Source organism: Pezoporus wallicus, unplaced genomic scaffold (genome assembly GCF_028554395.1).
Source record: "Pezoporus wallicus isolate ANWC-B61680 ecotype Strahan unplaced genomic scaffold, APGP_CSIRO_Pwel_v1 contig_3181, whole genome shotgun sequence".
In the NCBI taxonomy this organism is placed as follows: domain Eukaryota; kingdom Metazoa; phylum Chordata; class Aves; order Psittaciformes; family Psittacidae; genus Pezoporus; species Pezoporus wallicus.
In genome coordinates, this window is record NW_026641700.1 from 4,099,938 (window position 1) to 4,115,816 (window position 15,879).

The 15,879-nt window shown below is 38.5% G+C and overlaps 1 protein-coding gene across 4 annotated transcripts in view; it reads left to right on the forward strand.

Annotated features, from left to right (window-relative positions):
• ZNF385D (zinc finger protein 385D) overlaps nt 1-15,879 on the forward strand; it is a 416,419-nt gene that overhangs the window by 240,669 nt on the left and 159,871 nt on the right. The window contains exon 1 of one of the 4 annotated variants that reach the window (XM_057424838.1): nt 14,601-14,962. The exons of the other annotated variants lie outside the window; for them this stretch is intronic. Within the exon in view, the coding sequence (XP_057280821.1) occupies nt 14,941-14,962 (22 nt within the window). The 5' untranslated portion in view covers nt 14,601-14,940. Of the gene's footprint in view, nt 1-14,600; nt 14,963-15,879 lie in introns of those variants that run through there. 4 annotated transcript variants of the gene reach the window in all.

A 15,879-nucleotide genomic window follows, 5' to 3' on the forward strand; every position in this document is an offset into this window, starting at 1 on the left:
TCTGCATGCCTTTGTTAGATGTGTATATTTTTCTCATTAGATAGATGATGAAAATGTATGTAATATTTACTTGCAATCCTGCTAATTGGAATTGGTCTTTCGTGCATTTCAAGAGCTTCATTCAAGTGCAGGTGGAAGGCAGACTTGTCTTGATTGACTGTAAAATGCTTCCACATTATGTGTGTTCTCTGAAATAATAAATATGAAAGAAAAAAATATCCTTTGTGTCTGGAAATGCAGTTATCACTGCCATAAGTGTGAGTGTGTGTGTGGGGGGGGAAGTCTGAAGAGACAGAAATCAGGAGGTGAAGGACAAAGAGAGCTCCCGAAGATGCTGTAAAAACCCTACAAATCAAACAAAAAAGCACAAAACCAAAACATATACCGAATGAGTCAAATTAGGTAGTAAATGCATCGTAATATATAGAGAAAAAACATCGATCACAGATAACATGCCATGTAACTATTCCTTCTGTGAAAAAAATTTAAGGTAACATTGCTATATTCCAGGGTGTACACTAAAGTACTGTGTCTGGGGGAGAGGAGCATGTGGATGCATTTCCTCATCTTATAATTGTTATAAAATAAAATATTGATGCTCGTAAAAACCTGTTAATTTATTTCTTTCCTTAAATGTTGTATGGTTACATACTCCAGTCAAGGGTTTGTGAAAAATAAATATAATGCACTATGTTGAAAATGGATTCTTGAGAAAGATCAATAAATGCTGTATGCAGCAGAATGAAGTTATCAAAATGCAAATATTTTAAACAACAGAATTTAACAATTGCCAAGATAAGCTATTCCCTCAAAGCACACTGAAGACATTTCCTAGTTTACATAATGTAATTAAATTCAAGCCTGAAGAATTCAAATTTGTCCCAAAGACATTATTGGCAATGTGATTTAATGTGGTGATAAGGATGAAAATGTAGCATGTTTGAAGGCCACAAGAGTATTATGAAATTACATTTGAAAGCTGACAACAATTGTTTGCAAGCATTTTCTTTGAAAACTACTCAATAGTGACATAATGAACAGAAGACCTTTTCCATTATTAGCAGCACAGCCTCCTCCTGATACAATTTGGGTCAAGTTCACCCCTGTGTAACTTCCACAGTCTCACTGAAGCTATACAATGAGAAAATTACCCAGTTTTGTCTTGGGGCAGGTGGGTCAACCGACAAAAAAACACCACCCCCCCCCCCGAACATGTAAGTGAACATAGTGTAAGAAAAATATGAGTCAGTGCTTTCTTACAACATAGTAAACCATTTAGTTTATATTCTTTCAGCAATATGAGATGAATACAGGTTTTATGTACACTGCTTTCTTGCAGTTGGATTTATTGTTTATATGATGGGAGACAGCGTGAGCTGAGTGTTGCCCTGGAGTCAAGAGCTTCAGGGGCTCAGACTTTTCTCTGTCTCTAGCTAATCTCTCTAATTATATTTTAAACCCACATTTCATCTGCAAACCAGGGTTATACTGTTTCCTATCTTATAAGATCAGCTAGTTAGAATACAACAGCTCTTGGAAAAAAATATTAATATTGTATCATAAATGTTCATGCCCTTTGATCCTTTTGTATTATGACTGCCTCAAGTCTGGTAAATTAGGACCTCATTAGTCAGGGTACAGACAGATTAATTCTGTGAAGCATGTCTTGGCACTGGTGGTGGGGACGTTTCAAAAGGTGCCGGTGTTTTGCTGTTGATGAGCAAGAGTCATTTAGCTTTGCTGAATTGAAAGAGTCTTTAGCTACCATTAAAAATGGAGAGAACTCTTTGGTTTGCAATGCCTTCCTACTGGAGAAGCTTTACAGTCAAACCACCTCTCTTGAAATGATTTATTTGTTCCTTAACAACTTCATGGTGTGACCCCTGATTGACAGTGAAGTGGTGTTTATAGTATTTAGCCAGTCATCAGAAATGACTAATTATGCCTCCCTTGGAATGTACATGCTTTGATGACTCATGTAATATGCTCTAATTATCTCACAATTTGGTATCTCTGATACATCTAAAAATATATACAGATGTAGTAGTGGTACTTAATATCTGCCTTCCTTAAAGTTCCATAAATTAAAGATTTTGTAATTTCTAGTTAAAAACTGTTGCAGCTCCTGTGGTGCCCCATTCAAAAGTAATGGGTGTTTCTTGTTCAGTCAGTCGCTCTTGCATTTGTCATTTTACAAAATCTTCTAGCAGGCTTGAATGCCTGTAAGTCAAGGAAAAAAGAACAAAGGCTAATCCATTAGTAGTCTCTCATATCTGACCTTTCTTTAGAAAATATTCTGTGAAAACTTTGAAATGACCCTTTACAAAAGGGTAAAAGACTGTAGCAGAAAAACCATGAAATACGTAGTATGTGCAACAGCAGGATCAAACCACTGGTTCATCTGCTTCTCCACTGGAAAAATCAGATTAAGTAGTCATATAATATATACAGAACAATCTGTTTCTTGAAGTTTGCTATTTTTATGTTGCTAGACAGAAAAAAAACCCCACCGTATAAAGAAACCCTGAAAGTACTCATCATAAAATACTACTTGAAATCCACTAAACTATGCTCTTCTGTGATTATTGTCGCCTTAAACTTATATAAATCTATTTTTTTAAATTAAAAATTATCTAACTTCAAAGAAAAGTCAATAAATAAATAATACTTAAGCCCTAAAAAACCTAACAGGGTATTGTGCCTCCCTCCACTAGCATCTAAGAATAACACATGCACCACACTTTATTATTTATCAAAATATACAAAATCTGTTAGCAGGAATTTATTCACCAATGTTATGGTTGAGTTTTTCAGTTGAGAATTGTATTTTAACAGTGTGCTTACATTTTTAGCTCGGGGGGAGGAAGGGGGAACAAAACATTAGACTTATAAGTACCTTACCTGGATGTTGGGGAGAGATTTAACTGTTTGTTTTGATTCAGACCAAGATATTTCCTTTGGTCTTAGCTATCCTTCATGACCCACTGACACAGGAGAGCTATTCTGAAGATTGTGTTTTATCATTTGTCCTAGGGAAGTCTTTATTTGTAGAGCTAAACATTCATAGCATAAGACAGGAATTGATAATATCAGAAGCTTATTAAAGCACTCACCAAGTGTCTAGGAGACAGTAATCTAAATTTCTGTAATAAATGGATGAGGACAGGTGATAGGAGGTAAAGCATGTGCTTTGGAACTGTGGATATTAATCCTTGAGTAAGGGGGATGACCCTTGGGTAGCCTGAGGATTGCTGGTTAATCTCCAGCTGGGACTAATCTGCATATCCTTCATGTGGCTCCACTGGCCTTATACTCGATGGAAGACCCTCTCCAATGACCTTGACTAAAACCATGGTTAGTTCGTATTCTTACGCATTGGTTGTGATGTTCAACAAGGATGGGGGAGGGGGAAAGAGGTTTCTAACCTGAGTAAAACAGTTATGATGCCCAGAAGTCAGAGGTGTAATCAGTCATGACAAATTTTGATGTCCAACGGCAATGAGTAGGAACCCACTAGGACTTTAGTAAGGACAATTCCTAACACTAATCATATTGTAACCTGTTAAATTTTGACTATTATATTTAACCTTTTCCTCATTCTAATCAAATGTCTCTGGGATACTGCATAGAAAGTAAAAAATAATACAATGGAATGCAAATTTTATCACTCCTAATTCTAAAATTTGATTGCCCTGATTTCCAGTGATGAAAGAAAGATCACCATGTTGAGCAAGGATGAGAAAGAGAAAAGGAGAAACAGGAATCCTAATGTGACTACCTGTGCAGCAAGCTAATTATGCATCTGAGAAAGCATCTAGCATTGTCATGTTACACTGCATGCACAGATGTGTGCATATGGCTGAATATAAATAGGTGTGTATATGAGCATGTGTGCATTCTTTATGCAACATTGCACTACTAGTGCAGAGTGCTTCCTGAATTTCTTCTTAGGCATTGGTTTTAAGACATGTAAACAAAGATGAAACATGGACCAGTGGATTTTAATGTATAGACAATTACTCTTGGTAAAAATAATTACTTGATTAAATGCTCTGGTGGATGGTGATCAAGGAAGGAAGTGGTAGATAAGTAATGAAAATGCATCAGTACAAAAAGTATCAACAGCTTATAGAACATGATAAATTATATTTAGTGGGATAGAACAGGCAGGGCAGGCTTTTTGCTTAAAATAATATTACCGAGGACTTTTATTTCTTATACTATTTTCTGTGAAAGCTTTTTTGTAAGTGATGCAGTTTCTATTGCACAAAACTAAACTGCCAAATCACTGCAGGCCACAGATGAGCTGAGAAGTCACTTTTACATTGCAGTCAAGTCTGTTTGAGCAGTCAGAACATAAATGTTGATGAAATGACAGTGAGTTCTTTACATACAGAGAAAGTAGAGGATCTGCAAATGAAGTGAGTGTAGCAGTCCAGCATGCCACCATGCATCTTCATGAAAAACTCATCTTCTTTCTGCCATCTGCAGATCATTCCCCAGCGCTAGGCAGAGATACAGACATCTCTACAGCCAGCTTTTCCTCCTTTAACACCAGCAAGATGAGATTGTGTTGGTATAACATAGTCCCTCTTGTCCAAGATGAGTTCATAGACTGTCAGTATGCTTGGAACAGTTGCCTCTTATCTAGAGTCTGGAGAGATACAGCTGGGGCTTTCAAACCTAGCTGAAATTCTTTCAGTTGTCAGTACATTGTAGGATTATGAAGTTAAGCTATAATCTACACCTTCATCTGTGATATACTGTTCATCTATATAGTGCAGACAAGAAAAAGTTCTTTGAGGTAAGGTCTGATATTTTCTGTCTCTACATCCATATTTAGGCACCTACAGTAACTAGACATTTTTAGGTCTACTGAGTGGCCAACTGACTAAAAATCAAATCACTGAATTATCTAAAAATAGCAGCAGTACTCTGTTAAGGCTGTCATGTCACAAAATTATCCATTTCTTAATTATTTTGGCATAAATACAGTTGTATTGAGATGGGCTCTGAAAAGTGCATATCGAAGAGAGAGCTTGTCTTTGGGATACAGTCTTCATTCAGCTGTGGGCAATAGAATTACTTGTAGACTGCTATTATGGCAAGGTGTTTTCAAACCTGATAATTAAATTCAGAGGTATGCCAGATCAAAAAGAAACCGTACAGGAAAAAGATGTAACAAGAACATCAGGAACAGATACAGACAGGAGTTTTTTTCTTACATGCCATTCTGAATTAGAATGGCAGGAGGCTCTCTTAATAAGATCAAAAGGTGAGAACAGAGATGAAAACTCTCCTTTTACTGTTAATTATTACAAACCAAGTAGGAATGTATTTGAACACTATTGGGAGAATCCTAAACAGCAGTACCTTCCTCCCCTCCCTCCCTTCTAGGAGAAAAGTACTGTGGCCTTTGAAATATAAAAGAAATAAATTATTTCTGGGTGATCGTCAACATTTTTTTCTTTTCAGTATTAACACTAAATGGTTATGTCATCTAACAGCCACTTGTGACATGTTCCCATTTTCTTTCTTATAGATAAGCATAAATAGCGTAAATTAATCCACAGGGATTGTAGTGGAACATGGTTATTGTAGGATGCCAGCTTGGTCGTTCAGGAGTAGTGTGGTATATTTTTGAGACAGGCATTTTTGATCTGTGTTGGGTTTTGTTTGTTTGCTTGTATTTTGCAGTTGTTGGTCTTGTTTGGTTTGGGGTTTGAGGGGCTTTTTCTTCATAAGATGGAATATTAATGCACTGTGTGGTCACATAAGAGCCCAGGCTTTTATCTCAAGCTCATGTTATAGTTAATTCCTTGGGAGATAATTCAGTTCTTCTTGTATAAATTTCATGCTGGTTTCACTTGCAGGTGTTGTTCATGTTCTGTTCTAAATTGCTGCTTATTGCTGCTGAGCGCAGTTGGTAGTTGCTGTGATGATCCCAGATGGAGCTGAATTTCAATGGGTATGAGCAATCTGCAGGGGTCCCAGTCTCTCCTCTTTGAGAGGTTTGGAAGCCTTGGCTGCAATTCAGCTTGTGTTTCTCAAGAGTACGTATGTTAGGTACCTGTGTATAGGTATCTGTGAGTGAGTTGGGTATTTAAGCTCCCCTTTTGATTAGTGAAATTCTAGTCAATATAATTGTTAATGGAGGTTGGAGAGAGACTTGGCCGACCAAAGTTGGTGTCTATATCCAGATGTGGTGCGTAACTCTTCTTTGTTGACTGCATCAATTTGATCTCTGTTGACTCTGATGGGAATTTAGACATTGAGCTCACAGGTAGGCACCCACATATACACCTAAAAACATTGGTGTCAGTCTCTGAGTCAAACCCTACCTATAGTGAGATCTACTATGGAAAAAAAAATGAGTATCACTGATACTGACAGTTTTTTCGTTGTCTGTGTTTCTTTGCATGAGTAAAATGCTCACACATTGACACGTGAATCAAATTCAGTTAGTGTGAATAAAAACAATACACATTTTTCAAAACTGTCTCATGAAAAGTTGAACACTACCGTAACTTGCATCTTTTTATACCCTCAAATTAGTGCTTTGTCTGCTGGCATTTTGTCCTCCTTCCCTTTTGGCATGGCAGTTTCTGATAGATTGTAACTTGCTCACCTTTCGCTAGCATTTCCTTTGATAGCAACATCTTGGATATTAAACTTGGATGTTAAAGGGAAATTCAAACACAGCATGTTGATGTTCTGTGAGATTAGTTAAACTGTTTTATAGTCACTGGAAATGAAATTTCTCCTGCCTACCTTTAACTGGCTAAAAGTGCATTGTCTAACCAAAGTTAAATGTTGATACGCCTCTGTGAATCAGTGGAAAGGAATACCTGCAGAGAGGAACTGATCTTCCTCCTCTCAGATAACAGTTTACCGTGGGATGAGTTACCCCATGAGACACCTGTAGCACTGGCTAGTTTAGTCAAGATGACTGCTTTTTTGGTACTTACAGCTGGATGTGTCTTAAGCTCCTGCCTGTTCTTGGTTCCAGACATGATGCTGGCATCTTGCAGATGCTTTGGGTGCTGCTGCAAAGTAGCTCAGCTTTCCAAAGCAGGAGAGAAGCTGTAGTGCTGTGCAGCTGCGAGTGTTTGTGTCCCTTCCTGGCTTAGGCCTCTGATGTAGTTTTGCTTCTCTCTATCAATCCAGTATAAAACCCAAGGTGTTCTGCACCCACTCACTTACCTCTATCTGAACTGCTGGTACTGCTCCAGCTACCCCAGCTCCCACGACTGGCACGAATGCTTCCTGATGAACTTCCACAAACCAAGCTTGAATCAGAGCAAAACTTCTCCAAATGCTTCTTTTTGGGCCACTGATAAAAACTTTTCTGTTTCTCCCTGTATAGACAAGCTCCCAGGCTTTTGGTCCACTTTACAGTTTTCCCTGTTACCCTGAGGACAACAGGCTCTTATTCCAGTATTCTCTCTCAGATCTGGCCTTTCAAATTCACTTCACCTGCGCTTCAACTCATTCTGCTCAGGGACCCTTGTAGGTCCCTGGGATTGCATCTGCTGGCATTTGCCTCTTGCAGTTATATATTGAAATCATAGCTCGGTGCCTTCGTAATCACTGGGAAATGTAAAATCATGCTGCATTGCTTTTTTCTTTGTTTGTTTGTTTTTCTTTTAAACAGCTCTATACAGCATCAAGAAAATAAAGGAGTATTGTTTCGTGTCTGTATCTTGAAATTTTTCCATTTAGGGACTCAAGGGTGTGAACACTGATTTGATTATGTTCTATAGCAGCAAACAGGATGCAGATAAAATCTTTTACATATTTTGTGTTTCAAGTTGTTTTATTTCTTAAAGGAAGATGAGGAGCAGAACTGATTGGGAAAAAGTATACAAAGGCTTGGAAAGAAAACTGACACTTCCTCAAACAACTAGGGGCTACCAGATCACCAAAAAAAGGTCATTTCATGTTCAGAAAATTGAACGTTTTGGCTAGAAGTCTGTTCTGGTTCAGCACAAAATGAGGACAGCAACTGGAAATCAAAAAGCAGCTTGGAACAAAATCATAACAGGGGAAGTGGATAATATCTATAAAAATTAAAAACAGAAAGTATGGAAAAATTTATAGGGAAAGCCAAAAATAGGAAATGAAAGATCTGTGGTTGGCAAGGCAAAAGACAATAAATAAAGTTTTTAGTCTAATAAGAACAAAAATCCTAATATTATAAGCCACTAGATGGAGATAGTAAGATTGTTACAAGTGATTTGAAAGAGATGTAAGTGTTAAAGAAATATTTTTATTCAGTTTTTTGAAAAATGCTTGGTACTGTCCTCATGCCATGGGTGTGCTGAGGCAGTTCGCAAAATACATGGAAGAAAGGCAGGAAGATGTCAAGCTGGGGTTACTTGCACTAAAGTCAGTTTAGAATCAGTAGGTTTGCTGAGGAGCTTCCCATTTTATCGATGCACATTCTTGAAGGAAAAAATAACCAAACCCCAAACTGCCCAACCAAAAAAGAAACCCCAAACAAAAACTTCCACCGCCAACACCCCTGCCTAAAAAAACCCGAAGCACCCATGTGAAACCACAGGGGAATAATACCGGCGTGCTAATGATTTGATGGTTCTGAAATTTAACTGACAACGTATGCAGTAATCACATCGCTATAATTTATAAGCAAAATGAAAAGGTCTCTAATTAATAATGCAATAAATATTAGTTATTTTTGTTTAACCAAATATAAACAGCCAGAACAGGCAGTATAAATAGGCCATTTCACTATGTAATATCTGGGCTTGTTACTTGAGACTTGTCGTTTGATTGATAAAGATGATTTTAGAAATAATAGATGTGCATAGTTGTGGCTACTGATTTCTTTGAAACAAATACACCATACAGCATATGGCATGTACACACCTGATTAAGAAGGGATTATTGACAGGTCCTTTACATACTGAATTTAGCTAATTCATGATGGTACAATTAGAAATGCAAAATTCAGGTTGGACTTACAAATGGATTACATCCTGTAAATCACAGTGCAAAAAATAAAAGAATATAGAGTGCAAAAGCTATACAGAATTTTTCAGTCCCACATCTACGTTTATGAGTTTAAATTTATATACCATAATTTTATAAATTTGGAAAATACAATGCGTGGGTATGGTGATGACTCTTGAAATGTATGTCACAAAATTGTAGAGAGTGTGAGAAAGATGGATATAAAAATTCAAACACTAATTTGTTCACCTCACCAAAGGTAGTGAGGGATTGTCTACATGTGATCTACTCAAAACCCACACATTATTTAGACAAATTGTGCTAAACACAGTACAGAAATAAAATAAGGGAAAGAGGAACAAAGGATAGACTATGTGTGTTGGAATTTATGTTATCACCAGTTCCAGTTTTCATTCTTTGAGTGAAAAAAATTATAGGGTTTTTGTATGTGTGTGTGTGAAAATATCTTTGATGTGGACTCAGACAAGCTTATCGGTCTTGTTGTTTGCCTTTAAGACCATCTTTCTCTTTAAAATTTGTATCAATATATGTACTCAAGCTTCTGCACCACTTTTGTGCTCATCTATATTAATTATCTCAATTCTTGTCACATGCTTAGGAGCAAAAGATGGCAGGAGTGGGCACTTAGTAAAACAATAAGCAGCAATACTGCTTAAAATGTCAGTTTGGTTTTATGCTTGCAGCATTCTGTTTTTTTGTGTAATAACTACCCATATTCATGGAAAGAAAATTCAGAGAAGTATGACCTTTCGATTAACACGTGTCATCTGTGCTCAAACTATAAAATGCAAGAATAGCTTTAAGCTTACAAAAATGCATATGGTTGCTATTTATATTTCTTACACCTTGTATGTAGAAAATTCCAGTTGCTTAAAAACAACAGTGCTGCAGTTACTGTTATTAAACCGATAAAGTCTGCATGGCAAAGATTTGTAAAGGCTCTCAAAATCAAAGGTGGGTCTTTGTTTACCTCTTGAAAATGCTTTTATAGGAGGTTCTGTTTAGCCATTTCCAATAGAGAATGGAACGGTTGATCAGATAGCAGCTAAACTAATGAAAAGCATCATGGAAGTGACAGGAAGATTAATTAAGTTCCTCCAGTTGTATTCACGTGTGGCAGTACAGAGTTCCTTTGGGTACTGCTGCAGTTAAATGGTGACAAATATTGCAGATTTCCAGAAGTGACATTTCTGAGTCAAGGGTAAAAAAAACATTTGGTAGTTTTAGCCAGTGGAGAATGTGCAAAACCAAAGATGAGCCTCTATGGTTAGTTAAAATATACAAATGTAACTTGCCCCTTCCCTTCTTATCCTTTAACATAACCTCAAGAGATTAGTAACGAATCACAAAATCCACATTATTGTGTAGTATGTCTTAAACTACTCCAGATGGCTTAAAAAATAAAAACAAACCAAATTTCTAGCTGATGTACTTAGTATATTTGAGTTGAGGCACAAAAATATGTGCTCTTGGAAACACTTTCAGTTACTTTTGGAGCCTTACAAAGCTGTGGCTTGTTTGCCGTTTTTAATTTCTGCACTGTGGTTACTATAGTACTATTAGGAATGAATTATCAGCAAGACATAAATTTCCAAATTCTGTAGAAGTTCTAGTGCTACTTACTTTCAAGAATCTTTTAGGTTTGGGATGCTTTTGGCAAATTAGTAGGTAAACTGTAATTTACATTGCTTCATCCCCTTTATTTTCAGAAACAGCTGTTAGCACAGTGCATTTTTATTCTTAATAGCTATCTCTGTACAGTAGATAAAATTTATTTTATGAAAATCTGGACACATTTCAAGTGTTTGAGATATTTTAGCCTACTACAGATGATGCATAAGCTTAAAATGTTGTGTCACTAGCATATTTTGTTGCCTACTGTTATATTTCTGCCAGCAGAGTCCCTTGATATGCTTCTGTATTTGCAAGGAAAGGTTTGTGGTCAGGCTCACTAATTGAAATTCATCAAAGCCAACTGGTAAAAGTCCGGGTATAAATCTAATATTAGTTGCCTCCTGGGAGAGTTCAAAACTGGAAGAGAGTTTTCCAGGAATCCTAGGGAATTAACTGGATGCATTAATATTAAATATTAATTGGTCTCGGCAAAAGACATGCCTGAGAGTGGTTTTAATACTTGCAGTAGAGGCATTGTGTAAATCAGTGGATAGATAAAAATGAGTAGAAAGCATAGATATCACAGCTAGTTCACGAAGTGGCCTTCTGGCTCTAGACCAAGTCAGGAGAGTGGGGTATCCTGTAGCTTTCCCAGCTCTGGAGAAATGGAGGGAGTATGTTGCACTTCTGGGACATTTGTAATCTCAGCTTGCTTTTTGTTTATTCTGAGGAGGTAATGCCTTTTGGAGCAGTCTGCATTTTGAAAATCTGTCCTCTGTGGCAAACCCTCTACTCAAGTGGGGTTGTCAAGGTGAGAAAGAGCAGAGGAAATCGAGGTGGAGATGCTAGTAGGAAGAAAAGAAGGTTGGTAGGAGAGGATTTTGGGGAGTAGAAGCTACTTCTATTATTAGAAATAAAGGTGTGAGGTAGCTGTTTCAGCAGAAGGTATATTTTTCATGTTATGTTTATGGCGTTGCTGAATTGTAGTGGTTTGGGGGGCTTTTTTTTTTATAGGTGAATCAGGCATGAAAATATGTTAATTTTGCAGTTGACTTGTATGTGTAGCAAAGCTAAATGCTGGTTAGCCTGTGCTGGCTTGTTGATGACTGGGAGTTTTCACCGTGGGCTGACGTCATGGGCTCATTTGTTCATTTATTTTGCATGATCCTGCATGCCCAGACCAGGTCTACTCAGCTCTCCAGACACACACGTCTTTGCTGCTCCTGACTTCCCCATGGTTGTGTTCATCAGAGTCCTAAGGTTTGAGTTAAAACACCAACCATTTGCAATTGAAATTACTAACCTAATCCTCACTTTCACTGGCAGTGGCAATATCTTATGCTGGGAATAAAATTTATTCTTTGTCCCTTGCTTGACACTCCTTTTTGCAGTTTATTAATGTAGCATGTGTGCAGATGATGGCATGGAGTATGTGAATTTGGGCTGTGACTGCTTTCATGGAGATGCTACCATTTTTCCTTCTCCCTTGGATGTGTTTGATAGTTGAAATGCCAAGAAATGAAAGAAAACTTCTTGTTTTAGTTTCTTTTTGACTGCTTTGATTGTATGCTTATTGTAAGAATGCAAATAAGATGCAAAAAGGGGGGAGATAGTCCTGACTGTTTTGCATCCTAAAGGGAAAAACAAAATTGAAAGTAACATTCAGAACCAAGTAGTGGAGAATACATAGATCTACATGGCACTTTGCTGTTTACACTGTCCATCAGACCCCACCAAATTGGTACAACAGGTATTGTAACAGAGCAGCCAGCTCAAGAAAGCATGTTTAAAGGCATCATGGTTGTTGCCTCCTGACTGCTAATGTACCCCTACACAGATACTCGCTGTCTGTACCCAGGCTCTCGGCTGTCGATGGCATGGATCAGGCATATTAGGTTGGAGGAAAAGACTAGAGGTAGCCTACATCTTGAAGGGTGTGCCTCCTGGTAGAATGATCTCAAGCTTTTCTGTGATAAGGTAAATGCAGCCTAAGAGGTAAATGCTGTGCCTGGGCGCAGACCGCCCTGAAGGACACCACGCAGTGGCTCTGCAAAAGCACTTTGGAGCTAGCAAAGGAGCTGAAGGATTTCATAGTGAATTGATTCTCTGAGATTTTACCCTCGGTATGGGGAAGGGGGGGAATGTTTGTGCTGCAGAAGGCTCCTAATAGTAGCTTATACCTACTGCTCAGAAGATATTACAGTGGCTCAGCTGAGATATTTTAAACCAGCCTTGGAGGGTGGTATTGTCTCCAATAGCAAGGTCTCCTTCCCTATGCAGTAGAAGTGAATAAGCATTGTAATGATGAAATAGAGGAAAGGAAGGTGCCACAAATACCCTCTGTTACTTGCTGTCCAAGCCCTCTAGTTAAAATACCTGGCATCATTTCTGAAGAACTTCTTTTTTCCCCCCAGGGGTTTCTAGGTGATATTTTGTCACTGCAATTTAGGAATTGCTCAATTTAAGTTTCTGTTGGGAAGTGTGAACCACACAAGAAGTCTTGATCTTCATCCCTCATGCTCTGTGGCCTGAAAGCGTGCTTCTACACTGTGTGCTTTTTTAGTGGTGAAGCTGTTTATTTTGCAGTTGATCTCATTTCAGGTATGCCTCTGCATAGGGGCAGTTGGAATAAGAAAGGGCACTGAGAAAGGCGAGGCATCAGAAACAGAGAGCTGTGGGGCTTTCAGTGAGGGACAGGACTGAAATTCATGCCCCAGTTCCCCCCAGCAGTGTTTAATCTTGGTGACTTTCATACAGGTAGTATGAAACCTCATGAGAGCAATGCTGCGGAGGAATCCTGCTGAGACGTGCATAGCAGTGATGTATGTCAGGGCCCTTAATTCTTCTGCCTCAAGTGGAGCGTTCATTGGCTGCTGTGCTGGTGGCATAATTTTGCCCTAAGTGATTGGACCTCATGAAATAATAGTTATTGCGTGGAGCTTTTACAAATAAGAAGTGGAGCTTTAAATGAATTATACCCGCCATCCTCTTTCCTGTAGAATAAAAGCATTCATCCCATTAGAACCTATTATAATGAAATAAATGCTTCGGCATACTGTCCATTATTTTTTTACCTTTATCTAGTTTAAGTGTATTATCAGTGATACATGCCAGACTGACAGCAGGAAACCAATGTCCTCCATAGACTCATAGAAAAGACATAATACGTGCATAAATACAAACCGCATCTTCTTCACCACACTGCCACACCAGTGTGTGTCAGATCCATCCCAAGGCATTGCGCTCGGAAGGGGGAGAGTATTTCGGTATTTCTTTGGTCAGTCTCCCTCTGAAGCTGCTATGAGTTCATATAGCAGCAGAGACTGTGCGGGGACCTATTTACAACAAACTTAGGACCACTTCATTTGTCACAGCACAATAAAATAGCTACCATCTGCTAATGACTTATCAACCTGGGCCAGAAAGGAACTGGAGACCTGGAGGGTGAAAGGTTGTAAACTCCATTACAAATCCTTGCTGTCATGCATCTCCCATCCTTGCGCTTTGTCGTTCATGCGAAGAAATCATAGTTTAAAAAAAATCAATCTGGCTCTATTGAAATTGAGCTACCTATTTGTCAGTTGCTTTTTAAAAATAGAGGCAGACTGAGCTTTAGCCAACATTTGGATTAAAATCATTTATTTAAATGGAATTATTGACTTATTAAAAAAAAAAAAAAATAGTCCCCGGGGACATGATCTTGCAAAGTGCAAAGCATCTTTGCCTTCTACTGAAGTTGGGGAGTCGGGGCACTTCGGGCTTCTCCTGGAGCCTGCCCTTCAAAGAAAAATAACAATATACGCTTTGTCTTTCCCATCTATTATGCAATTGAGCACGTTATGTCACTAACTGAGCTTGCTGCCAGAAAAAAAGAAAGGGGGGGGGGGGGGGGGAGGGCAAAAGATTACATAGCATTTCAGAAGGTTTTTTTTTTATAAAAGGGGTTTTTTTTTGTATTTTTCCCTAAACCAGAGTTAGGTTAACTGTGATTTTAGAGCATGTCGTTGCTAGCCCGTTAAGGAAAGGATCTGTTTGTAGTACTCTTAGCCCTGATGTCACAGGCACAGCAAGGACATCAGAAGGAGGAGTCAGATTACAGTAAGAATGGGCAGTGCAGCATGCAGCCGGAGTAAACGCTAAATCAGACAGGGATTGTACCAGGGATAAGACTGCCTGCAAAGCGCTCATCCTGAGGAGGCACACTGCTCACTCACGCTTCTTGTGCTGGGAAATTTCCACATAATGTAGAATGAAAAAGCTCCGTTTTACATGTCAGCCCTGCGCGGGAGCTAATGCTGAATACACAGTGGTAGGATCCTGACTGCGTGATTAATGAGAAACATAATGTATTTTGGTAAGTGTTAACTATGATGTAATTCTGCTTCTGCTCACATTATCAATGGGAGTGATTATTATAAATTTCAGATTCAAGAACATGTCGTGCTGGCACGCACCTAAAACTGACAACTGGGGAATCCTGTCGGCTTTGCAGTTTGAAAGGATTCCATTGTCTGAGAAATCTTCTGTTTGAGTGGGCTACAGCACAGTTTTAGCAGCTTGAAAAATAAGCCAGATAAGATGAACTCATACTCAGTTTGTTTTAAATGAACTTGTGTTTCATCTGCTGAGAGTGGATGAGAAATGGTTGTGAGGCATGGGAAGTTTTAGGCGAACTTAATGTAATGGACAAGCTGCTACCGCACTGTCTGTGGTGGGGAGGCACAATAAGCCTTGGTATTTCATTCAGCTTTTAGTTTGAAGAATTCAGAGATGCAAAGGCAAAACAATCCTTTATTTGCAGTGGTGTGTTTGCCAAGTACTCTGCATTATGCAGATCACCGGTGTGGAGCTGGCTCCTAGCATACCACAAAATGCATGTTATTTTAAGCCTTTAGAGGTTTTGGAGCTGTTAAATATTTGTGCAGAGTTTAGTTTTGTTGCTTGATGGAAATCTTCCTTAGGCTTACAGCTGAGCTGGCTGCGTACCCTAAAAACATGCTGGAGCATAGACCTGTGTCTAAGCAGTGTAGTGCTAGTGCTGCAGAACTGAGCTGGGAGGTACAATTGCGATATAATGCTGCAAGTTAGTGCTGCTAAATAGCAAGAAAAAGAAATAGGAAATTGGGTTGTGTGATGGAAAAATACTATTCCTGACTACTTGAAATCTCATCGAGCCTCAGTGTTAATTTATAGCTGCATAATACTTATAGTGAACACAGAGCAGAGAGTTGGAGGATTTCTGGGACATTAAGCAGCTTTCCCAGTTTCATT